A 27,734-nucleotide genomic window follows, 5' to 3' on the forward strand; every position below is an offset into this window, starting at 1 on the left:
ACTCAGAAGTATCCTGAGGAAATGCTTCTTCATGGAAAGGATGATAAATTCGTGGCACGCCTCCCGGTGGAGGTGGTGAAGAAACCAATATCTTAATTCAAGAGAGCTTGGGACAAGTATTTAGTTTCTTTAAAGGAGTGATAGGGAGAGTAGATGGCATGGATGGGCAGTCTGGATAGGCTATATGGTCTTTATCTACCTACATTTTTTCTATATTTTCTATGTTTCATATGCAGATATTTCTGACAAATATTCATTGATAGGTAGACTGTGCCCATATGGTCTTTATCTGCCTTCGATTTTCTCTGTTTCTATTGTGGACATCTATTAAATCAAGCCCTCATGACTGGTTCTGAGAACTTCTGCTATAGCTATTACCACATCCTTACTACTTGTACTTTCTGGTTTTTATTAACTGGTGTTATTTTTCCATAGCTTACTCAGCTTTAAAAACATTGAACTAAAACAATCTGTCTGGTCAGTGTTTAGCAGTAAGAAAATTGTCAAACTGGAAAGACTCCATGATATGCTATCTTATGGTTTCCAAAACTATTTCTGTTGCAAACATTGATTCTTCCAGCACAGTTTGTAAAAGAAAACAAGAAAGTTGTTAAATTAATGATTTAGTTCTAGAAAAACGGGCTTCAAATGGAATAGGTACTTATAGGAAAGGGATTAATGATTTCTTACTCCAATTTCTCACTTTATTGTGAGGCAGATAGATTGTAGAGGATCAGATAGCATGACAGAAGTTCACTATTTCTTCAAAAACACATGATTCAGTGATTCAGCTAATAGAATTGTCTTTAGTTGCAGCAGTTTTATTGTGTCACTGTCACTAATATAGAGTGGCTAAAAGGCAAATGGTTTCAGGTAACAAAATTCAGCTAGGAACTTAGAATAGAGAGCCCTCCATAAACTAATAAGTAGCAACTGAAAACAAAGTGGAGTGGAATGGAGGAGTGGCCTAGTGGTTAGGTTGGTGGACTTTGGTCCTGTGGAACTGAGTTCAATTCCTACCACAGGTAGCTCCTTGTGACTCTGGGCAAGTCACTTAACCCTCCATTGCCCGCCGCATTGAGCCTGCCATGAGTGGGAAAGCGCAGGGTACAAATGTAACAAAAATAAAAGTGTTAAAGGTATTTTATTTTCATTCAACACATAATTAAGCTGAGGAATTTGCTGTCAGAGAATGCAGCCTGGGCATCCGCTGTAGCATATCTGAGTTTAATAAAGGGTTAGACAAATTCTGACAGAAAAGTTCCATATACCATCATTGTCCCAGCATTTTCTTATCCTTTGATTACATTAAAGTGGGAAAGATTGTAGTTTAGAGTAATGTCTCAATGCAGATTATATTAACAACAAAAGAAGTAAGATTAAATTAAAAGACGAGTGAGAAGGGGTTTTTTTTGGCCGATGATGAGAAGATCAAATGGATCTGCTTACCTCAGTTAACCAGTTAAAGAGGAATACTTGGGGGAGATTAGGTATCGGTTAGCTTTACCAGCCATTTGGAGTTGTTTACTAAACTGAAGTAAATATTAGGCAAATAAAATGAATTATTTTTGCACATATAGCAAGAACTTTGTCATGGAACTATTTGCATATAATAGATCTCCTCTGTATGCAAACCTACCTCATGTATATTCATTGGGGCCGTCCTGAGAACCAGACTGGCTAGCTATGCCTCTAGGATAGGGTTGGGGAATATGGCTTTAGAAATTGTATTTGCTTCTTTATTTTATACAAATCAGTAATTACTTTGAATATTAATGTAATTTCTCTTAACAAATGTGAGATTTCCTCATACATCAACATGTAAGGCCTGTGTGATCTGTTATTGATTCAGTCTGTAACTCAGAGTTGGTATTGTCCAATTTTATCCACCACTGAGAATTCATTCCTTTATGTGCCTGCTTTGAGTAGGGGTGGGGGTATATAGACCAAATTTCACCTCTAGGCATAGGTGTCACATATAAGAGGCTTCCTCCCCAGCCCCAACTGCAACCCTTCCTGCCCACCAGACTGCTGCCCTCTCTTTCTCATCCTGCCACCGCCTTATAGCACCTTTTGGCTCCCTTCCTCCCATTTCCACCTCTGCTGAATCCATGCTAGTAAGCAAGGAATAAAGATGTGTGGGACTGTAGCTCTCCCTATGCTGAAGCTGCTTCCTTTACCGGTCCAGCTTCCTCTGACATAAAATTCCAGGATCGGCAGAGGAACCAGTAGCGGCGTCGGGAGAGCTGCAGTCCTGTGCTTCTTAATTCCTTGTTTACTGGCATGGACTCGGTAGAGGTGGAAATGGAAGGGAGGGAGCCAAAAAGTGGTGCACGGTGGCAGGGGTTAAGGGAATGGAAGAGGGAAAGGGAGAGAAGGGGGAATTCTAGCTCATGGTTGGGGAGGTGAGGAGAGAAATGGGGCAAGACTGGATGGAAAGGAAGAGAAAGAGAAAAAAAAAACAGGGGCAGTGCTAGATGGGGGTAAGACAGAGAAGGGGCAATACTGGATGGGAGGGGACAGAGAGAGGCAGAGGCAAAGCTTGGTGGGATGAAGGCAGTTAATATATCTACGGTATAGTAGAATTGCTTTATAGGTCATTTATTGAAGGCATGAATAAACATATCGATAAAGGTGAGCTGTTTGATGAGGTGTTTGTAGACTTTTAGAAAGCTTTTGACATGAGTCCTCATGAGAGACTTCTGAGAAAATTAAAGAGTCATGGGAAAGGAGGCAGTGTTCTGTTATGGATTAAGAATTGGTTATTGGACAGTAAACAGAGGGTAGGGTTAAATGACCATTTCTCTCAATGGAAGGAGAGAGAACAGTGGAGTGCCACAGGGATCTGTACTGGGACCAGTGCTATTTAAAATACTCATAAATAATCTGGAAATCAGAATGACAAGTAAAGTAATTAAATTTGCAGATGACACAAAACTATTGAAGGTTGTTAAAACACTTGCGGATTGTGAAAAATTGCAGGAAGACCTTAGGAAATTGGAAAATTGGTCATTCAAATGTCATATGAAATTTAATGTGGACAAATGCAAAGCGATGCACATTGAGAAGAACAATCCAAATCATAGTTACCTGATGCTAGGGTCTACATTAGGGGTCAGCACCCAAGAAAAAATCTAGGTGGTGGTGTTGACAATACGCTGAAATCTTCTGCCCAGTGTGCGGCAGCAATGAGAAAAAGCAAACCGAATGCTAGGAAAGGAATGGTAAATAAAACCAAGAATACTATAATGCTTCTGTATAGCTCCATGGTGCGACGTCATCTAGAGTATTGCATTCAGTTTTGCTTGCCGTGTTTCAAAAAAGGTTTACAGCAAATTTTGATTATGGAAAATACCAAGTTTGAATCTTTACTATCAGACTTGTTTATATATGTACCTAGTTAGTAATATATACTGAGTACAGGACTCCTAATTTACTATGGAGAAATTTCAGGCAGATGGTTTAAATTTAGGAGTAAAGCTTACAGTTGATCTGAACATTCATCAGTTATGCCACATTTTTAGAACAATCATTCTCTTCATAGCACATTATCTTAAGTAATGGCATTAGTATGCAAAATGGTCAGAGTTCCTTTGGGACAATCTGTTTTTCTCTGCTCTACAAAGTAATGCTTATATTTCAACATGTAACTATGCTATAGATGAAGGACTCTGAAAACAAGATGGTTCAAATTCTTTCTTTCAAAAATGGAAGATTTAACTCATTTTCAGATTTAATTTCCAAGTATAATGTACCTGTTCACTCAAAAGAATGATTTTTATCTAAAAGACCTTTCTTATATCAATGGGTAATTTTTAATATATTGCCTAGAGTCTGTGGAAAAGGTGATATGTGCTAAAAAAAAGGCAAATTCTATAACCCAGGTGCATTATGCACATAAATGTTTAGAATACTAGCACTTATGTGTATATGTGCACACATACACCCTGGATTCTATATATGGTGCCCTAATTTGGGAACACTACCAAGATGCAGGGGCAACTTAATTGGCTAATGAGCAACAATTGGATGCTAACAACCAATTACTGATGTTAATTGGCACCAATTAGGATATGCAAGCGTATCTGGCTGTGCACTGTTCTATAATGCTGGGTGCCAGGTGCCTATATCCCATACCACAAAATCAAAAGGAAGCTTGACCGTGGAAGGGGCATGGGCAATCCAAAGAGTTGCAAATAGTGTTATAGAATAATGGGTCTCCCCAACTAATTTGGGCACCAGGATTCACACCAGGTTTCAGTAGGCATAAAACTGAACATGGGAATCGGAGTTAAGCGCTTTTATTCTATAAAGGGCACATGCCCTTTATAGAATAGTGCTTAGCACCGATCTTTTCCAATGCCCATTTTGAGTGCCATATATAGAATTCCTCCCAGTCGCATTGAGTGTCACATGTATGATTATCTCTCAGTTGGTGAGTGGTTATATGTGTGTGCCCGATGGAAAGAGCTCCTAGCTCTCAGAGAACGGGTCGGTTCTTTTGAGGCTAGATTAGCAGACTTGGTGGAGCTGAGGGAGACAGAGAAGTACATAGAGGAGACCAACAGGGATGTTGTAGAGAAGTCCCACCTCCAGTTTGGTATCCCCTGTACTACCTTGGAGGTATCCTAGAAGGAGAGCATCACCCTGGTGAAGCAGGAAGTACTCCTGTAGCCAGGACTTGCCCAGCAGGGGATGTACTATCCTCTCGCCCCGAGGATATGTCGCCAAGTGCTGCCCAGGAGGGAAGGGTTAGGACAGCTGTTGTAGTTGGTGATTAAATCATTAGGCATATAAATAGCTGGGTGGCTGGTGGATGTGAGGATTGCCTGGTGACTTGCCTGCCAAGTGCGAAGGTGGCGGACCTCACGCGTCACCTAGATAGGATTTTAGATAGTGCTGGGGAGGAGCCAGCTGTCTTGGTACATGTGGGTACCAATGACATAGGAAAGTGTGGGAGAGATGTTCTGGAAGCCAAATTTAGGCTCTTAGGTAGAAAGCTCAAATCTAGAACCTCTACGGTAGCATTTTCTGAAGTGCTACCCATTCCATGCGCAGGGCCCAAGAGACAGGCAGAGCTCCAGAGTCTCAATGCATGGATGAGATGATGGTGCAGGGAGGAGGGTTTTAGATTTGTTAGGAACTGGGCAACATTCTGGGGAAGGGGGGGCCTATTCTGAAAGTATGGGCTCCACCTTAACCATGGTGGGACAAGGCTGCTGCCATCAGCATTTAAAAAGGAGATAGAGCAGCTTTTTAAACTAGAACTGGGGGAAGGCTGACAGTCACTCAAAAGCGCATGGTTCGGGATAAGGTATCTTTGAAAGATATCACCAAAACAGGGAAGATAGGGTATCCTTATAGTGAGGTTGCAAAAGAGACCATAGTATATCAGGTATCCTTAAATAAAAATAAAAATCAGACAAAAGATTGCAAATTAATACTGTCAAGTACTGAGCATGATGTAAATAGGAACAACAAACATAGTTTGAAATGTCTATATGCGAATGCCAGGAGCCTAAGAAATAAGATGGGAGAGTTAGAATATATTGCACTAAATGAAAAATTAGATATCATCGGCATCTCTGAGACCTGGTGGAAGGAGGATAACCAGTGGGACACTGTCATACCGGGATACAAATTATATCATAGTGATAGGGTGGATCGAATTGGTGGAGGGGTAGCATTGTATATTAAGGAGACCCTTGAATCAAATAGATTGAAAATTCTGCAGGAAGCAAAACACATCTTGGAATCACTATAGATTAAAATTCCATGTGTAAAGGGGAAAAGGATAGTGATAGGAGTGTACTACCATCCGCCTGGCCAGGATGAACAATGGATGCAGAAATGTTAAAGGAAATTAGGGATGCAAACAAACTGGTCAACACGATAATAATGGGTGCAGTGGCGTAGCCAGACCTGACTTTTTGGGTGGGCCCAGAGCTAATATGGGTGGGCACTATAGGTATGAGTAGTGTTTTGGGATACTACAAAATAATGCCTTAGAATGTACTTGATGATGGATTTCTCTGCCCAACAGCTGTCCTGCATCAACATAAACCACATATATAGTTAAAGGAAAAATACTATTTTTAAATATAGTTACATTATCTCATATCTTAAACTTGACCAGGTATAAGTTTACTTTAATGGCAAATATCTCAACACACGTGACAGGATCCTGCAATATAATTACTGCAATGGCATATATCATTCAAACAACAAATGTAAATGCCTGATTAAGCAAAACAGGTAAATACCTTACATTTTTCAGAAATGTTAACCTTTGTCTATTCTTCAACACATGAAAACGCGCATGAAGAAAAGCTCCAGATTTCTCACTGATGAAATAAGAAAAATCCTACTGTCAACATCAAGATTTATTCCCATCTACTGTACATCTGTAGCATTCAGAACATAGTTAGAATAGTTCTTTTTACAACTTTCCATAGGAAAAATGTATTCAAGTTCTGGTAGTACATCAGATCCTGAAAGAACTGAAAGTTTAAACTGAATCAATGAGTGATCTGTCCAGGACAGATCAGTAGCAGAAAAAAAAAGTTGGACTAACGAGTCCTGTAGCACTTACCTCCAGCACCCCTTTGTGCATACCGTCCACTTCCTGCAGCCTGCAGGTACTGCTGTGTGTCCTTGTGGCTATAATTCAGGTGAATAACTGCTACCGCCGCATGAAGGCTTGTGCCACCAGCGCCCCGAGGGGCCAACCAAGACCGCGAATCAAATCCTGGCCTACGGACAACCAGCGGCGGGTGTAAAAGCAGCAAGCAGCCAGGCAGGCTCGACTCCGTCCTTCGCTTCCTGCCCTCTCTCTGCGCCATCCCGCCTTCCTCTGATGTCATTTCCTTGTGGGCGGGATGGCGCAGAGAGAGGGCAGGAAGCGAAGGACAGAGTCGAGCCTGCCTGGCTGCTTGCTGCTTTTACGCCCGCCCGCTCACTGCTGCGGGCAAGAGTAAGTCGTTGTCATCGTCGAAGGTTGCAAAAGACTGGGCGGGCCTGGGCCGAGATTGGGTGGGCCTGGGCCCACCCGTAGCTACGCCCCTGAATGGGTTTCAATTGACTGGGTAAATGTAACATCAGGGCATTCTAGGGACATAAAATTCTTTCACGAAATCAAGGACTGCTTTATGGAGCAGCTGGTACAGGAGCCAACAAGAGAAGGAAAAATTCTAGACCTAGTCCTTAGTGGACCACATGAACTGGCGCGGGAGGTAATGGTGCTGGGGCCACTTGATAACAGTGATCATAATATGATAGGATTTGATATTAGCTTTGAACTAAGCATACATGGGAAATCAAATACGTTAGTGTTTAACTTTAAAAAAGGAGACTATGACAAAATGAGAAGAACGGTGAAAAAAAAACTTAGAGGAGCAGCTGTGAGGGTCAAAAATTTACATGAGGCTGTTCAAAAACACCATCCTGGAAGCCCAGACCAAATATATTCCGCATATTAAAAAAGGAGGATGGAAGACCAAATGGCAGATGGCATGGTTAAAAAGTGAGGTGAAGGAAGCTATTAGAGCTAAAAGAAAATCCTTCAGAAAATGGAAGAAGGAACCGACTGAAAATAGTAAGAAACAGCATAAGGAATGCCAAGTCAAATGCAAAGCGCTGATAAGGAAGGCTACGAGGGACTTCGAAAAAAAGATTGCTTTGGAGGCAAAAACACATAGTTACAAATTCATTTAGGTATATTAAAAGCAGGAAGCCGGCAAAGAATCAGTTGGACCGCTAGATGACCGAGGGTAAAAGGGGCAATCAGGGAAGATAACGCCATATCGGAGAGATTAAATGAATTCTTTGCTTCGGTTTTCACCGAGGAAGATTTTGGAGAGATACCACTGCCAGAAATGGTATTCGAAGCTGACGAGTCAGAGAAACTGAATGAATTCTCTATAAACCTGGAGGATGTAATGGGGCAGTTCTACAAATTGAAGAGTAGCAAATCTCCTGGACCGGATGGTATTCATCCCAGAGTACTGATAGAACTGAAAAATGAACTTATGGAGTTATTGTTAGTAATATGTAATTTATCCTTGAAATCGAGCGCGGTACCATAAGATTGGAGGGTGGCCAATGTAACACCGATTTTTAAAAAGGTTCCAGAGAAGATCCAGGAAATTATAGACCGGTAACTCTGACATCGGTGCCTGGCAGAATGGTAGAGACTAAAATAACAGAGCATATTGAAAAGCATGGATTAATGAGACAAAGCCAGCATGGATTTAGAGAAGGGAAATCTTGCCTCAGCAATCTATTACATTTCTTTGAAGGGTGAACAAATATGTGGATAAAGGTGAGCCGGTTGATATTGTGTATCTGGATTTTCAAGGTGTTTGACAAAGTACCTCATGAAAGACTCCAGAGGAAATTGGAGAGTCATGGAATAGGAGGTACTGTCCTATTGCGGATTAAAAACTGGCTAAAAGATAGAAAACAGAGAGTAGGGTTAAATGGTCAGTATTCTCAATGGAGAAGGGTAGATAGTGGGGTTCCACAGGGGTCTGTGCTGGGACCGCTGGTTCTTAACATATTTATAAATGACTTAGAGATGGGAGTAACTAGTGAGGTAATTAAATTTGCTGACGACACAAAGTTATTCAAAGTCATTAAATCGTGGGAGGATTGTGAAAAATGACAAGAGGACCTTACAAGACTGGAAGACTGGGCATCTAAATGGCAGATGACGTTCAATGTGAGCAAGTGCAAAGTGATGCATGTGGGAAAGAGGAACCTGAATTATAGCTACGTCATGCAAGGTTCCACGTTAGGAGTCACCAGCCAAGAAAGGGATCTAGGTATCTTCGTTGATGATACGCTGAAACCCTCTGCTCAGTGTGCTGCTGCAGCTAAGAAAGCAAATGGAATGTTAGGTATTACTAGGAAAGGAATGGAAAACAAAAATGAGGACGTTATAATGCCTTTGTATTGCTCCATGGTGCAACCGCACCTCGAATATTGTGTTCAATTCTGGTCGCCGCATCTCAAAAAAGATATAGTGGAATTAGAAAAGGTACAGAGAAGGGCGATGAAAATGATAAAGGGGATGGGACGACGTCCTTATGAAGAAAGGCTAAAGCAGCTAGGGCTCTTCAGCTTGGAGAAAAGGCGGCTGAGGGGAAATATGATAGAGGTCTATAAAATAATGAGTGGAGTTGAACGAGTATATGTGAAGCGTCTGTTTATGATTTCCAAAAATACTAGGACTAGGGGGCCTGCGATGAAGCTACAAAGTAGTAAATTTAAAACGAATCAGAGAAAATTTTTCTTCATTCAATGTATAATTAAACTCTGGATTTCGTTGCCAGAGAATGTGGTAAAGGTGGTTAGCTTAGCAGATTTTTAAAAAGGTTTGGACGGCTTCCTAAAGGTAAAGTCCATAGACCATTATTAAATTGGACTTGGGGAAAATCCACTATTTCTGGGATAAGCAATATAAAATGTTTTGTACTTTTTTGGGATTTTGCCAGGTATTTGTGACCTGGATTGGCCACTGTTGGAAACAGGATGCTGAGCTTGATAGACCTTTGGTCTGTCCCATTATGGCAATACTTATTTAAAGTGCTCATAGGGCACCTGAGCGCTATTCTGCAACTCACTTAACTTACATAGCACATATTTCCAGTGGGGGGTGTACACAGCAGAAGAGCATGGGCAAGACTTGGACAGTACTCCATTTTGCATGTAAGATATGCACATCCCTGCAACATTTAGGCACCCACACTTATGCCAGCTGTATGAATGGTGTAGCCATGGGCACCTAAATCTTAGACACACCAATACCAGATTACACTTGTATTCTATAACGGAACCTGGATATCCAGGTTCCATTATAGAACAGACTCCTACTGCTCTGCCTGGGGGCACCTAAATAGAGGCCCTTGTTATAGAATTAACTCCTTTAAAGGCTTTAGGATCATAATCTTCAGTCAGGCTCCTAAATTGTCTTTTTTGAAACTTAATTAAAGATGAGTTCTGAAATTCGTGCTCCTACTAGTTACACTAAGCTTTTAAAATCAGGAGCCTACAAATGGGTGACAACAGGGTCAGATTTAGAACAGGGAAACATGTTAGGAGCTTTGCACTGATTTTCAGCATTAACTTCCGGATTCTATAGATGGTGCAGATATTTCAGCCCCGAATCTGAGCACAGATGCAAGATGTGTGCATAGTTTAATGAACTAACAAATCATTAACTAGCAATTAATTGATGGTAACAATTGCAGTTAATTGGCAATCATTGGGATTTGTGTGTCTGCTTATTCATCTGAAATAGTTTACCATTCCCCTCCTTTGGATATTCCATTCTAATGTCTTTAATTAAGATAACTGGATCTTGCCCTAGCATCTTTTTTTCCCTTCTTTTTGATATGTACAAATTACGTATAATCTTCTGTGTAGATATTGTTTCATCCCTTAATATTGTGGACTTTGTAGAAAGAAATGTAAATCTTTCTTTTCCTTGATTAGGTTGATAATGGATGTGGGTTTTCTAATTACATGTTTCTGTTTTTTACAAGCTGTGCTTGGTAGTATAATAGAAAAATTCCAAATAAAAATGTTTAAAAAAATCATCTGCATGGCGTGTTTACACAGGTATGCAATATTCATGTGCAAATGCTGTTATTTCAAATTTGTTTCCAAAATAATCATGATGGGATACTGTTAAAGGTTAAAATTGCAGACGTGGTTAGTTTTATTTTATTAGGATTTGGGATGTTGATTCACTACTTAAGTCTACTAAATATTTAGCCTGGCAACTCATCCATGTGGCCAGACATTCAATCAGATTACACTGGAAAATGAAATTTAAATTAGACCATAGAGACACCAAATTCAGATGATTGCTACTGTGGAAAGACTTGCATCCTCAGTAATGAATTAGATTGTTATAACAAACTATGAGGTTTCTAATGGGATTATTAAAATTCCTCTTTTTCAGAATGATATCTTTCCATGGTGTGATTTATGTTTCTCTGTTTTTGATGATATATATATATATATATATATATATATTATATTATATTCAGAGCACAGTTATATTCTTTTAAATAGTATATATATTACTTAATAGGCAATAATAGCTGTCCACATTGGTGAATTGTACATAAGTACTTTTCACTCCACAGCCTTTTCAAAGTTAATGTATGCACATACTTTCACTTTGAAAGTTATCCCAGGAAAAGTTTCAACACCCATTTACATCTGCCTCATCTCAACCCTGCTCCCAAGAATATGTCGCTTAGAATAGGTAAAAGTTTGAGTCCACTGATGCAGTAAGCTGCACTATACTTTAGTGCAGGGCTATAACTAGCTATGTCCAGCCGGTGTGGCTGCACAGGGTGTAAGGAAGGCTGGGACTCCAATATTATGCTCCATCCATTGGCTTCCCTTGGTGGCACAATGCAAATGGGCAGGGCAGAAGCGCTGGGAGTAAGGCGCATTTCTGGCTTGCGACGTTCCTGCTTTAGTGCACCAGTTTACTCAAGATTTTCTAGCTCTAATCTTATTCCCGATGAAGGAAGAATTTTTAGCATGGGAAAACCAGCAGTAAAACCACCGCACCTAAATTAAATGGCGAATTGCTCCTGATGTAAAAATAAATAAATATAGTGCTAAAATCTAGCATGGTTTTTTACTCTTCTCTTATTACTAAACAAGCCGTTGAGCCCATTAAAACAGGCAAGAAAGCGGTCGGAGCCCCAACGGGTCCAGCGGAGCCCCCGCACAGGAAAGCCGCCCCGGGGGATGGTGGCAGAGGAAAGCGTCCGGGTCACAGCAGCGGCGGCGGTGACAGCAGCTCATTGGACCCGTCGGAGTGCGCCTCGGAGCTGCTGTTGGACGATCCCCGCCCGGTGCTTGCCGGTCACCTGTAGCTCTGTTCCTGCCTCCTCTAACAACGCCGGAACTCGGAAGAGATGTGTGACGTGCCACGCGGCACATCGGTCACTCTTCATTTATATAGTAGGATTTTTACATCAGCTTAAGGCTGAAGTAATGATGGTGCAGGAACAAAATGGTTTCCAACAACACCCAACACCCTCAACCAATTCCACAAAAATTCCACAGTGTCCTAATGTGCTCCGCCCCTCCCACCCTGCCCTGCTTATGCATTGACAGGAAGGGAGGTTAGCTTACTCAGAATGCAACAAACCAGTGGCATAGCCACAGGTGGGCCTGAGTGAGCATGGGCCCACCCAGATTGTGCTCAGGCCCACCCAAAATTGGCCTATCCTTGTGGCTGGTGGGGATCCCCAAACCTCACCAGCTGAAGACCCATCCTGACCAGAACTCTTTCAAGCTGAATAGCTGTGCAGTCAGCCTCCTGTCCCCTCCCCCAAGCACACACACTCAGTTTTCAAGCATACATGAAACCTGGTATGCACAAGGGGGCTGACGGGGGTGGTGGTGGCACTCCAAGATACTGCCACCAGCTACCCAGCTTGGAAGAGTTCTGGACAGGAGGAGGTCATCACAGTGTTGTACCTAGCTTGCTTGCCACCAGGATGGGTCGCCACTGTGCCGCCCCCTGAGGTGCATCACATACTCCTACCCACCCCCCAAAGCACATCACACCCACTTCCCTTCCTCCTATCAAGGGGGTGCATGGAACAGTTGAGCAGCTGTCGGCTCTGCCAGTCCCCTGCCCTAGAAAAGGAAGTAACAGCAGAGGGGGCAGGGAACTGGTAGAGCCGACAGCCTTGTGACTCTTCCGTGCACCCCCATGTTGCCCTGCACCCAGGGCACACCGCCCCTACTGCCCCATCCTTGGTATGCTACTGGGTCATTCGCTGGTGAGCTTGGGGATCCCCACGCTCTCAGTTGTTTGTATTTTGAGTTTGGGGGGGGGGGGGGAGACAAGGGTGGGAGAGAGGGCAGTGGAGGGGGAAGAGTAGCTATAAAATTTCATGCCCATCCTCTTTGGGCCAAGGCCCCCCTAAAAGTAGCTGTCTGGCTACTGCACTCAGCAAATGGCTGCCTATTACCATAGCAGTGTGTGCTGCTTCTTTTTGACAGTGTGCACTTTTTAATGGCATTGTAATTTGTAAGGTGGTGTACTGCACTTTGGAATAAAAGTGGTTCTTAGAATGTGCAACAGAATACTGTGTGCTGAAGCTTAGTACAGTGCTCTAACATATCACTTACTGCATCAAGGTCTGATGGAAACAGCATTGTGTACATACTTACGAGTTACTACTACTACTTATCATTTCTATAGCGCTCCTAGACATATACAGCGCTGTACACTGAGCATGTAAGAGACAGCCCATGCTCAACAGAGCTTACGATCTAATCAAGACAGAAAAACAGGTCAAATAAGGGATGAGGGAATTACATAAGGTATAAAACAGACATATTTTTGACTGTGTATAAGATGGGCAATGTTATTATCCTGAAAATGGCTTTGAAAACTACCCTTTATACTAACAAAATGCCTATGATAAATGACAAGATTTGAGGGTATGAAAAATTTACAGTATGCAGTCCTTTCTATCACTAGATTACAATGGAGCACAGCATTTCAAAAGCATTCTTTACTTTATGTATGTATATGTGGGTTTATTCTGTGTCTGCTCAATACACTGTCACTGTTCTGGTCATGGTGACTGCAATGGTAGTTTCAGACACTGTTCGTGGATGGCTTCGGAGGCCACTGGTGTCTGCCATGTTTCTGTTTGTTTGTGTTTGTGAGGAAGGCTCTCAAGGGATTTCCATTTCTTCTGCTTTGTGATGAGATGTATACTGACTGACTAAGGGGCTGGTCATCCTATGTCACTGTCTTCAGTACACTATCTCCACCTGCTAGTAGATGGGCACAACCCACCAGTTTCTGGATTCATTTGCTGCAACTAAAAGAAAGGAAATTATCAGGTAAATCATTTTTCCTTGTCAGGGATATATTGTATGTGCAGAATGTGTACAGTGTAGGACTCTGGGAGACACCTGGATATGGTGAGCGGGAAGGGAGATGCGTGTGTGCCCATTGTACCTGGGGCAATGGTGGGTTAAGTAACTTACCCAAAGTCACAAGGAGCTGCCCTGGGAATTAAATCCAGTTCCCCAGGATCAAAGTCCGCTGTACTAACCACTAGACTAGGCTACTCCTCCACAAAGCCAACCACACTTTATTATATTACTACTGGTTAGTGCAGTGGGCTGTGATCCTGGCAACCTGGGTTCAATTCCCACTACAGCTCCTTGTGACTTTGGGCAAGTTACTTAACCCTCTAGTGCCCCAGGTACAAAAAAACAATAACTTAGATTGTGAACCCTCTAGGGACAGATAAAGTACCTAAATATAATGTGCACAGCACCGCATATGTCTTGTAGCACTGTAGAAATGCTTTGTGTATTGTAATTCATGATTTATATATGCAAAAGCTGATTGCTGTAATGTTCTTTTCAAGGGCATAGGTCAGAGGGAGACCAGGCGACTGAAACTGATGTAGAATGTTGCTGTAAAGTTACTTTTTTCATACTATGAAATATGATCATGTGACTCCATTGTTAAAAACTGAACACTGGTTATCAGTGGAATACCGTATTACCTATAAAATTGTGCTTCTGGTATTCAAAAATTTTCACACAAAGTTGCCTACATTCTTGTCACCTTGCTTGCAGTCTTATGTGCCTGGATGGTCCCTCCGCTCTAGCGAACAATCACTGCTGTCTGTTTCTTCATTGCATACAATTCCATCTTTTACATTTTGAAAAGTGATGTTTAGTGTGGTGGGACCATCCCTCTGGAACAACTTGCCCATCCTTTTGCATACCAAGATCTCTCTTCCTTCATTTAAGGCTATGCTTAAAACTCATCTCTTCCAGTTGGCCTTTTCCGATTAAATTTAGGCCTTTCATTGTTTCTTTGCTCTGGCCTTAGGACACTGCAAGACACAGCAGGACTGTTTGTTTGCCTCTGCCTGCATCTGCTCATATTTACTTATATATATTTGCTTTGTTATTATTTTATTTTATGTGTGCTGGTATATTTGTTTATATTGTAAAATTTTTAAAATGCAATGTACTGTGTTGTATGTGGAATTTTACTTTATGTAAATTGCTTTGATGGCTTCGGCCTTAGGTGATCAATTAAATAAATGTAACACTTGAACCCTTGAGAAATGATTAGTAGTAGTATTATATTGGTCCTTTGACTGTAAGCCCTCTGAGAACAAGAAAATACCTCTCTACCTGAATATAAATCACTTTCAACTACTGAAGAAGATATTAACTAAAATCCAAATCCCTTCTTTTCTACTGTCTACTTCACATTCAATCCCTATCACCCTTCCCCTTTCCAAATTTCCTCAAATCACTTCTTGTCATAACACCCTCGACCTCCTTTTCCTCTCTCATCTTTTCCCTCCTCAAAGTCCCATCTCTGCTTCTTCCTTTACTCTTCTCCACAGCAAACACAGGCCTCATTGAAGGGGCCTTTTACTAAAGGTTATCTCGAATTATCTGCAGCAGGTCCCATTTTATTCCTATGGGCCCTGCTGCAGATAACTCAAGCTAATCTTTAGTAAATGACCCCCTTAAGGGGCCGCTAAAATTGTTAACTCCTCTCTTATGGAAGGGCAGCTGCCAACAATACTAAAAAGAGCTGTGTTCAGCAACAGCACATCATGACCTTGGGCACTGAACTGTGAGATGCCACAGGGATTCATACTGTCTCCCATTGTATTTACTATCTACCTCAAGCCTCTGGCTGAATTAGCTGGAGCTGGTACAAACTCTTTTTGGTTTGGCCTGTATACAGGGCATTACAGTAGTCTAGTTGTGATGTTATCATGTGGTCAGACTCATCTTTTCAATATATTGAGAGAAATTTCGTAGCTGCCGTAGGTGATGGAGACCCCCCCCCCCCCCCCATTTACCTGGCCAATTGCTTAGGGGCTCTTTTACTAAGCCGAGTAGGTGCCTATGCGTGCCGAACACGCACCAAATTGGAGTTACCACGTGGCTATTGCGGTAATTTCAATTTTGGCTTGTGTCCTCTACACGCGTCTGAAAAATATTTTTTATTTTCTAGCGCGCATAACGGACGCGCGCCAAGTGGCATTTCACGCGCATAGGTCATTATCGCCTGGATTCTCTACCACTAGGTCAATGGCTGGCGGTAAGGTCTCAGACCCAAAATGGACACGCGGTAATTTTGATTTTGCCGCACATCCATTTTTGGCAAAATAAGGCCTTTTTTACAGGTGCGCTAAAAAATGGATCGGTGCACACCCAAAACCCATGCCTACACTACCGCAAGTCATTTTTCAACGCGCCTTTGTAAAAGGACCCCTTAGTTTGCTAGGAAAAAATTATTTGAAATGTGTCCACCCAACTAGAAAACAAATTAAGAAAACAAAACTGCTATTAACATATTGTTTTCTGTATAGAGTTCACTAAAGAACAATATTAGGTCCTGTTTTACCAAACCATGCTAGCGATTCCCACGCGGCAATGCTGACGAAGCCCATTCAAAGTGGGAATTGCTAGCATGGTTTGGTAAAAGAGGCCCTTAACTTTTTAAACGAGCCTGGCCTGAATGGTTTGGCTGCAACTGTTAATATGCTTTTCTAGTGATATGCAACAATAAATTGAATAGAAAGCCAACAGATTTTTGCTTTTTACACATTTTATTTTTCGCATACTTCACATCAGAATCATTAGAGTTTTAGATTTTTTAAATTGACTATAATCTATGGGGTTTGTTTGTTTTTTTGTATATGCAGCCACCAGTAGTGATAAGACCAAGAACCATTGTTTGTTATATCTGTGGCCGTGAATTTGGGACAAAGTCTATTGATATCCATGAACCCCAATGTTTGAAAAAATGGCACATTGAGAATGACCAGCTGCCCAAGAATTTACGAAGACCCGAGCCTAAGAAACCAGAAGTCCAAACTATATCAGGTAAGCTATGAATTAAGAAAAGCAAATGAAAGCAAAGATATGTATCAAGTAAAGATTCAGTCAAAGAGAGATTGGGTGGGTTTGGGGAGGGATATTTATCTAAATTTCCATTACCAGTTTTTGTTTTTCTAACTACTGTGGTGTTGATTATTTTTAGTGAATGACTAAAACAGACAAATGAAAACAAGGGAATGAGAAAAAGGCAAAATGTATAAATATTTTGTTTTGAATATTTCTTTAACTGAGTCAAGAGTTTATTTATGATGCTCATTGTTTCTGAAGTATATAGAATTTCCTGCATTTTGCTAACTGAAATCAGGCACATCTGTAAGACATGTTACAGACTGGCCCAAAAATTCCTTAGTAATGCCAATCCTCCTGGGACCTACACATTCCACCCCCCCCCCCCCCCAAAAGGCAAAGCAAGGGGTCTTGTTATTCAAACATTTCCTTCATCTTTGTGAGGCAGACCTGCAAGTGGCTCCAATCCATCTAGTACAGCATTTCAGATTTTGGTGGATAGGACCAGAGAGCAGTGAAGGAAGAGGAATACAGTGCGTTGACCCTAAGGAAAATGGCTACTGGTTCCTCTTTGGCCCAGCTATTTGGCAACACCCTTCCTTTGTTGTGTATGTCAAAAGTTGAGCTGCCCCAACACCCTCCCTCCCCCAATCCCAAAGAACAATGATTCTGACATCACAGTCCTCCCCACAGGCCCCTCTCTTTCCTGCTTATGTTTCCAAGGTCTTAAGTAAAGAGGTTAGAAGTAGTATAGTAAATGACAGCAGATAAAGACGTTGCTGGTCCATCCAGTCTGCCCAACAGTCACATTCATTATTAAATCATTATTGAACCAACAATCCAATTGTAGTATTACAGCATTTTACTTGCTAAGTTCCACTTTACGATGTCTTCCCCTCCCCCACTGAGATATACAGAACCAGTATTCATAACATACGATATAAATGTGATATAAAAAATACACATACTTGATTCTGATCCATCCTTGCCATTTTCAGGTCTCAGATCATTAAAAAGTCTTCCCTGCACTGGTCCTACTTCCCAGCTACCAGAGTAGCCATCGAAATCCACTGCAGCCCATCCTGATCTGTCCTGCCCATTATAAATGAACTTATATATCGATATGTTAACTTTTGTTTTGATACTATCCACTTTCTATTTAGGGACCCTTGGTATCTATCTCACGCATTTTTGAATTCTGTCACTGTTTTGTTTCCACCACCTTAGGAGAAAGATCCACTGACCAGTTCACCTCATGTGCTATTTTATTCTACAGCATCAGGGGCAAAGTACCTTGTGAGGTCAGTTGACACTGTTTTGAAAAAATAGGAATGTTATTTAAATAACATATTGCATTTGAGGGAGATCAAATTCAAAACAGTGTTAACTGACCTCACAAGGTACGACAAAATAGCACAGAAGATGATGAACTGGTGCCATTTTGAATCAGATATTTTTCATTTGTAAATCCTTCATAACTTTTGGATATGGCAACCTATAAAATATGAAATAAATGAAATGAAACGCTTTTTCCGTCTTCCAACTTACTTATTTTTCATTTGTAAAATGTTTAGAACTTTTGGATAGAGTGGCAGATGAATACAAAATAAAAATAAATGAAGCAAAATAAAGCACTCTCTCCTCCCGAAAACCTCAAAAGGGTTTGATGGGTGAGGCCAAGGATGAACTGGATTAGAGCCTGTTTATGTTTGAAGTTGGGGTGGGGGCCAGGGCAGATGGATCAGGGTACTGCAACCCCTTGTTTTGTCTGTTGGGAGGTAAGGACCAAGGTATCAGGACCCCTTGATTTGCATTTGGGAGGATAGAGAGGAATTGAGACCCCCACCAGGGCTAACATTAGATAAGGTTGGTTAATTTATAAAGAAAATGATAGCCCCTACTGAGGTGTCACTAGGTGTCACTAGGAGGTTAATGCTATTTGTGCTGCTTCATGAAATTTGTGCTAATCCATTTTCATTATTAATTAGCCAATAAAAATGCATTTGAATGCAAAACAGCTCATTTACATGCTTTTCATATTAGTCCACTTGGAGTAATATGGGTAGAAAGTGTGTGTTAAGGACTGTGTTGTACATGAATCTGTTCTATGTCAAAAGAAGCATTGATCTTTATTGGGTAACATATCATAGTTATTTTTGTTAGTGCAACTGCTTTAACTGCTTATCTCTAGGTATCTAGTTTAGGTATCCTTCATTTATCCAGTGTTCAGACATTTTGAGTTTACATACAAGCTTCCAGACTTTTCCCCCTGTTACCCATTCCCAGTCTAACCATTAGAGTGATGGATCATAGCCGAAAGAAACAGACTTTAGCTTCCATCACAGAAAGTGGGCAATTTTATAACAGAATTAGGCACCTATAGGGCACATAGTTGGAACCTATTCTATAAGGGAAATAAGCACCTACTGTCCTTTATAGAGTGCTAGTGTAACCAGGTATATACATGCTTAAACTTTACATGCGAGCACTTTAGCCAACCATAGAGCTGGTATAAGTGTGGGCACCTAAGCGCAGCAGATACCTGCATACCTTATAGTCTTTTGTAAGGTACACATTTGACTGGAACCTACCTACATCCTGCCCATTATCCTCCCTTGTAAACGCCACCTTCCATATATACATTATTCAGGATACAGGTACAGGAAAGTAGGGGTGGACCAGGAAATCTCATCAGCCGAAGGTATATGTATTTGACCTGACACGGGGCCGTGTTTTGATGTTAATGGCATATTAGCGAATCAAGGTATTCAGAAGCAAAAGGAAGACAAAGACATCACCAGAAGCAATATATTGAAACAAGCAATAAGGCATGTAAGAAATAAAAGACATAAAAACAGGACTGACTTTGTGATTGAAAATGTATTTTCATTAGTTAATCATTTTACTGTTTTTTGTCTGATTATTTAGATTGATTAACATGTGAAACTCCTACATACATCCAGAAATGTTAAGAATACCCTCTATTATATCACCATCATGTATTCCATTACCATGCAACCCAAAATCCTTCTGTAATACCAAATGTCTAGTCTCTTCTCATTTTCACTATCCATGATGTATTGTAAGCCACTTTGAGTCTGCAAAGAGGTGGGAAAATGTGGGTTACAAATGCAATAAATAAATAATTTAATTGACATCCTTCATTTGTCCCAGTGTATTCCAATGTTCTTTTCTGAGAATATGGTGAAGGCGGTTAGCTTGGCAGAGTTTAAAAAGTGGTTAGACGGTTTCATAAAGGACAAGTCCATAAACCACTACTAAATGGACTTGGGAAAAATCCACAATTCCAGGAATAACATATATAGAATGTTTGTACATTTGGGAAGCTCGCCAGGTGCCCTTAGCCTGGATTGGCTGCTGTCGTGGACAGGATGCTGGGCTTGATGGACCCTTGGTCTTTTCCCAGTATGGCATTACTTATGTACTTATGTACTGATTATCGGTTTCTTTTCCTGTTGTTGATTCAGGTTTTATCATTACAAGGTATATCACTTTACATTTTGCACCCATACTTTGTGATTTTCAATCGCAAGGTCAGTCCTGTTTTTATTTCTTTTATTTCTTACATGCCTTACATTCAATTGATGTTTTATGATGTTTTTTTTAATTTTAATGCTTTCTATATATTTATATATTTCATATGTAGTGTTTGACCCCTGAGGCAGACAGCTGTCCCATCAAAAACATGGCCCCGTGTCAGGTCATATACATATCTGGTTCTGAATAAAGTTGCTTCAACCCACCTTCGGCTGATGAGATTTCCTGGTCCACCCCTACTTTCCTGTACTGGCATTTGAACTATACATGGGGGGGTTATTATCGTTACCTTTTGGATACACGCATAGTTACAGAAAAGCACATGAGCCGCATATTCAGATTTATATGCATAAGTGTGCACATACGCTTTGGTTAAAGGCTGATATTCTATAACTTATAGACGTATATGGCATTTATTTCCAGCCCCATAAGTGTTATTATCTACATACTACAATAGAAATTTTCTGTACTGAACATGAAATGGAGCAGTAGTTTATGGACATATGCAGCGCTGTACACTAAACATGTAAGAGACAGTCCTTGCTTGGCAGAGCTTACAGTCTAATCAAGACAGACGAACAGGACAAATAAGGGATTAGAGCAGTGGTTCTCAACCAGTGTGTCCCCGAGAGATGGGGAGGTGTGTCACAAAAAATTTGGTGTAGACAGCAAACCTGTGTTTCTTTTACAATCATCAGTACCTGCAAGCTGGGAAGACCAGCAATTTTGAGAGTTGGGTTCTTGAAATCCCCATAACTGGTCCCTATTTCTGCTTCCCCACAAACCCCAATAATAATTTCTGCCACCAGTCCCAAATGAAAATACTGCAGGTCTGCTGTTCATAGATTCTGTTTGCTATATAGTTTTTAATTAGCATATTTGCAGTATCCTGTTGATTATTTACCTCATAAAACTGAAGCAAAAAATGTATGAGTAACTACTTAAGACCAACATTTATGAAGGCTGAATATCAATAAATTCAAGGTATATGAATTTCATGATTTTTAGTGATGGTCATGTGTGATGCTGGTGCAAAAAAATAAAGCAAATAAAAATGGCCAGGCAAATAACTGAAACTTAGTGATAGTATTATCTGTTTTGAATAGATTGTAAGCTCTGTCATGTAGAGACTGTCTCATACATATGCAGTTCTATACACTAAATATGTCTAGTAGCACTATAGAAATTATAAATAGTAGTAGTAGACTATAATTCAACATCCTTTCTGGAGTCTTGGAACTAAGGCAGCAGCTTTAACAGGGGCCACAAGAACTCCCAGAAATGTCTTATAAGGAGCAGAATATAGCTGCTCAGAATGAAAACATAAACCTTTTTATTCTTCTTTTTTTTTTCTTCTAGCCAAAGGTACCTATGATATCGAGGCTTTAAATGAGGCTGCCTGGCAGAGTGCTCAGAGCCAGCTTGTTCCATGTGATATCTGTGGACGTACCTTCCTGCCGGACCGATTGATTGTCCACCAGCGGTCCTGTAAACCAAAACCAGTAAAATAAAGTTTCCCATTCAACCAATGAATAGTAGCAATCTCACAAGAAAATATGGGGGGATGGGTGCAGACTTCACATACATTTCAAAATCACAGCAATGTAGAAACCAATTGAGAACATCATTAGTGTTCCATGAATGCTATGTCATGACTTGTACAATGATTTGTACAGAAAGTCATTTTCTTATTAAGAGACCTTTTCACTAAAGCTTAGCATGTGCTAAATTCTGAATGTCCTGTCTTATACCTGTGGGCCATGCAGCACTTAGCACATACTAATCAGAGAAAACTTTTCTTCACTCAACGTGTAATTATTCTCTGGAATTCGTTGCCAGAGAATGTGGTAAAGGCGGTTAGCTTAGCAGGGTTTGAAAAGGGTCTGGACGGCTTCCTAAAGGAAAAGTCCATAGACCATTATTAAATTGACTTGGGGAAAATCCACTGCTTATTTCTGGGATAAGCAGCATAAAATGTATTGAGCTTTTTTGGGATCTTGCCGGTTATTTGTGACCTGGATTGGCCATTGTTTGAAACAGAATGCTGGGCTTGATGGACCTTTGGTCTGCCCCAGCGTGACAATACTTATGCACTTACGTACTTAAGATTTAGTAAAAGGGCCCCTAAGTCATTTATGAAACTGTGTGCATGTCGTCAGTGGTGTTACTTCTGCTTATGTTTTTTTTTAACATTTTTCGTGTTGATAAACTTGTCATAGCAGAAACAGTTGTGATAAGTCTTCTCCTTCTCCTTAGCTATTCAGAATACTAAGATGACATTTTAAAACAATCCAGGAATGTAAGACCTTTGAAGTTAAGATAATGAAATATTTTAACATCAACTAGAAAAGGACTTAACAGAGATTTCCTGGGTTTCCTATCATATTATAGACCATAAAGTTATACTGTTATGTCACCTTCTGGTTACCTATCCATCTCTCCCAGTTTCTCATCCTCCCATCTGCCCTCCCTTTCCCTGTGAGATTATCATTGGAATACATTTGTGTCTCACTTATATGTTTTGATATTGTCATCTTTGCTCATTCCTGATCTGAGGAAGAAGGTTCTGGCCTTCAAAAGCTAGTCAAAAACGGTATCATTTTCTTTTCTTGTTATGTTTTATTTCTGTTTATTACCCATAAAGGCCAAAATTCTATATATGGTGCCGAAAAATCGGTGCTGATAAAATTGTGCGCTAAGCGCTATTCTATAAACAGCACTCAGAGTTGGGAATCATTTACAGAATAGCGTTTGGCACCGGATTCCACGCCCAGTTTTAGGTTCAGGGTTTACACCAAGTAAAACGGTGCAAATTCTCATGCCTCAGTTACGCACAGATCTCCCTTAGTCTGTAAAACTGCATGTAAACTCCAGGAATGCCCCCAATCTGTCCATGTGCCTCCCATTGTCACATCCCCTTTTCAGATCTGTGCGTAAAATTTACACTTGGATCCTGGTGCCTAAAAGTGTGCACATAAATTTTAATTTATGCAAATTAGAACTGATCATTGATTATTAGCACCCAATAATAGGTGCTAATTGGCTTATTATTCAATTAAATTGGGCATGTGCAATTTTGAGCACCATAAATAGAAGTAGGCCAAAAGTGGACTAACAAAACAACCACATTACTTTATCCAAACCTCAGAAAAGTTGGGGAACTATGATACTCATACAGTAAGGAACAGATTCTATATATGTCGACTAAAAAAATCGATGCCAAAGGAAAACACGCTTATGTGTATTCTGTAAACCGCACCTAAAGTTAGACATGGTTTACAGAATACACCTAAATCCATCCACATGACTAAAATTTAGGCACAGCCATTTATACCAATGAAAACCTGGTGTAAATGCCCACACTTAACTTTAGGTACGGAGCGGGTTATTCTATAACACTGCGCCCCCTTTTCGGATCCACATGGTAGAATTTACACTGAGTACGTTATAGAATACACTTAGGGAGTAGTGTGCATAAATTCTAATTATTTCCAATTTGTGCTGATAATTGTTCATATGGTTGTGGGAAGCAGTTAATCTGATTATCCCCATGCACTACATGTTGTGCTGTAAAATCCTGCTTTTGATATAACTGTTTGGGACATAAACCATTTGCTTTGATTATTAGTCCCCACAGTGTGCTATCTGGGTGATATTTAATTTAAGATAATTGCTTGTTAGCATCCAATTATTGGTGCTGATTGGCTCGTTATCAAATTAAGTTGACACACAAATCAGAATACACTCAGATTTGTGTGCACACCTCTAGTCGCACTACATAGAATTTGGGGGTAATTGTATAATGGCTATGACAGATCTGGTTCCTACTGCTATGGAAGTTCCTTTAGGGAACCAACCCAGTTTCAGTCTTCACAAACTGTCAGGCATAATCAGGCAGACCTCACAGTCTGTATATTGAAAACATAATGTTCAATTTACTGAATCTACCAAAGAACATTTCTCAGATTCTTCTGTCTTCTAAAAGAGACTCTAGTAGAAGTTCTTATGGTTTGCAATGAAAGAAGTTTGCAGCTTGATGTGACAGAAAGGCCCTAAATCCTTTTCATTCTAAAATTGCTTTTATCGGTCAGGATTAGAAACTAACTTCCTTACGGTTCATCTATGTATAATTCATTCATATCACCACTATTGTAGACGATAAACCCATTCTCTAAAGCCTTCCATTTGTCTTATGTGTGTCCTGCTTCCATTGAAGTCTTCCATGAAGACCCCCCCTCCCCTCACTGTGTCTTGGGACCTCCTATGAACAGAAGTGCTTGACCTAAGATGTCTTATTTTTGGTAGGTGTCACAACAGCATACAAAATCAATGAGCTCCAGGCCTTAGTCACTGCTCTGCCCTATACAATGTGTTTATCAAGAGGGTAGTTCTGTGTCTGGAGCATAAGTGCTTACTTAAGGTTGTGTCAAATTTCCATCTTGATCAGTGAATTGTCCTTCCAAGATTATTCCCTAGGCCACATGTCTCTGATGGTGAATATGCCTTTTACACTTTGGACTGCAAAAGGACTTTAGCTTTCTACTGGGGGTAGATTAAAGACCTTAAAAAGTCCAACCAGCTTTTTTTTTAACCCCCCCCCCCCAATAAACCTGGGAATGTCATAGCCAAGTGAATACTTTCTTACTACATAGCAAATTGCATCTATTTCGCTTATGCCTAGAAAGTCTTATCCGAGGAAGAACATGTCAAGGCTCATAAAGTCCATAAATTCACATCACACACTTGTTTGGAGAGGAGTTTCCAATATAAGAATAGCTTTGGCAATCTGTCTTGCAGGAGTTTAGAATCCAATTCCTTCTCTGATAGGCCCTATTTTTATTATTTTCAGGTTGCCAACAAAAACGTCTGTTGCCCATTTTCAACTGTTTTTTCTGGTTTTCCCAATTTTTGTTATAGCTGGTGATTCCCACGCATGTGGACTATATATCCTGCTTTTCCTCACAGAAAGTAAGGTGACTTACCTGTAAGAGAAATTAAATAGAAACCAGATGAAAAAAGAGGGGGTTCAGGAGTTTCTTTCTCTACTAACTGAAATGTGGAAAACTATCTGATGCTGCTAGTTCAAGCAAATTTTCACAGTCTCCACGAGGCCCATTATTTAAATAACATTTCTATTTTTTCAACAAGTTTTCATTTTCCTAAAACGTACAAGTAAACCAGTCAAATTTCAGGAAAACTGATATATCTTTAAAGGAATTACTTCATTGATTTATGTCATGTTTTTAAGTAGAGAGGTGTGGTAGCCGTGTTAGTCCACTCTTAAAGGTAATCAATAGAAATCAAACAAAATAAAACATGGAAAATAAAATAAAATGATACCTTTTTTATTGGACATAACTTAATACATTTCTTGATTAGCTTTCGAAGGTTGCCCTTCTTCGTCAGATCGGAAATGATTGACTATTTTGACATCCAACAGACAGGACTAAACAAGGATCTGGGTTTTCTAGCCCATTATAAACCATAAAGTTGTATTTCTCTGTTTATCACCCTCCCCTCAACTACCTACACCCATCATGTTAGACTATCAATTGAATGCTTTGATGTCCCCATGCATACCTCCCACCCACCCTGTTAGACTGTCAATGAAAGGCTTGGATGCTTCACTTATATATACTGTCAGCTAGCATGTTTGCTTATTTCCAATCTGACGAAGAAGGGCAACCTTCGAAAGCTAATCAAGAAATGTATTAAGTTATGTCCAATAAAAAAGGTATCATCTTATTTTATTTTCCATGTCATGTTTTTAAAATCATAAGACTTAATAGTTTTCTGGTTAAATACTAAATATGAGCAAACAGATTTTACCTTGAGGGGCCATGAAAATGAGCAGAAGAGAAGGAGAGGAGAGGAATCAGAGAAAATCTGAGGATAAAGGCAATAGTAAAAGGGCGGCTATGAAAAAGCACAATGAGAAAGGGGAACATGCAGTGAAAAGAATGTATATTTACTGAACCATAAGCATTGAAAAACAATTTATTTATTTTACTTATTTATTTATGTATTCAGCATTTGGTGAATAGCTATTAAATAAAACATCATAGTAGTTAGTGTACATTACCAGTAAAATGCCCCAAAACATAGGAATAGCCATATTGAGTCAGACCAATAGTCCATCTAGCCCAGTATCCTGTTTCCAACAGTGGTCAATCCAGGTCACAAGTACATGGCAGAAACCCAAATAGTAGCAACATTCCATGCTACCAATCCCAGGGTGAGCAATGGCTTCCCCCTTGTCCATCTTGATAACAGATTGTGGACGTTTTCCTCCAGGAACTTGTCCAAACCTTTTTTAAACCCAGATATGCAACTGCTGTTACCACATCCTCCAGCAATAAGTTTCAGAGGTTAAATATTCTTTGAGAGAAAAAAATATTTCCTCCTATTTGTTTTAAAAGTATTTCCATGTAATTTCATTGAGTGTCCTTTGGTCTTTGTACTGTTTGAAACAGTGAAAAATCGATTCACCTCAACACCACTCAGGATTTTTTTGACCTCAATCATATCCCCCCTCAGCCGTCTGTTTTCCAAGCTGAAGAGCCCTAACCTCTTTAGACTTTCCTCATATGGGAGGAGTTCCATCCCCTTTATCATTTTGGTTGCTCTTCTTTGAACCTTTTCTAATTCTGCTATATCTTGTTTGAGGTATGGCAACCAGTAGGAGTTCAGAAGAAGGACTTAACACAGAGCTGTGTTTTGGCACAGCTGCCTGCATCAGTAGTCACGACAATTTGAATGGTTCTAAACATGAGTGGCTATTGTTGATGATTAAATACTCCTCAAAAGGAAATTATTGATATAAGTGCTTTCTCTGCTAAATGCTCTGAAGAAGTTTAGTATAAGGGACTTCTTCACTTTTTGGTGTTTTTTTTCTCATTTAAAAAGGGAATATGAACATAACTAAATGTGTGTAAAATAATATTGGCAGTTACATGATGAAAGGATACTTATAAATGGTAAGGAATCTTATTTCTACTATAAACCTGATAAACCCTAAATGAGAATTATACATTCCAATGTGTACAATAAAACTCTTGCCAATTTGGAAAGTAGATCCCATAGGTATCCATGAAGGTCCTCTGTATTAACAGAAAATTCATATGTGAAATGTTCTCATAATTCCAAACTACTAAAGAATAAGGAGTATGTTTACTAAAGGATGTTAAGGGCTAGATTCTATATATGGAGCCAGAAAAATTTGT

At 40.1% G+C, this 27,734-nt stretch overlaps 1 protein-coding gene across 2 annotated transcripts in view; it reads left to right on the forward strand.

The window, feature by feature from the left end:
- Positions 1-22,330, forward strand: part of LOC115462325 (zinc finger protein 474-like) — a 75,542-nt gene extending 53,212 nt beyond the window's left edge. For both annotated transcript variants that reach the window (XM_030192328.1, XM_030192329.1), the window contains exons 4-5: positions 16,752-16,932; positions 21,871-22,330. In XM_030192328.1, the coding sequence (XP_030048188.1) occupies positions 16,752-16,932; positions 21,871-22,022 (333 nt within the window). In that variant the 3' untranslated portion in view covers positions 22,023-22,330. The remainder of the gene's footprint in view (positions 1-16,751; positions 16,933-21,870) is intronic.
- The last annotated feature ends 5,404 nt before the right edge of the window (positions 22,331-27,734 follow it).

The sequence above is a fragment of the Microcaecilia unicolor genome, chromosome 2 (genome assembly GCF_901765095.1).
Source record: "Microcaecilia unicolor chromosome 2, aMicUni1.1, whole genome shotgun sequence".
NCBI classification, from domain to species: Eukaryota; Metazoa; Chordata; class Amphibia; order Gymnophiona; family Siphonopidae; genus Microcaecilia; species Microcaecilia unicolor.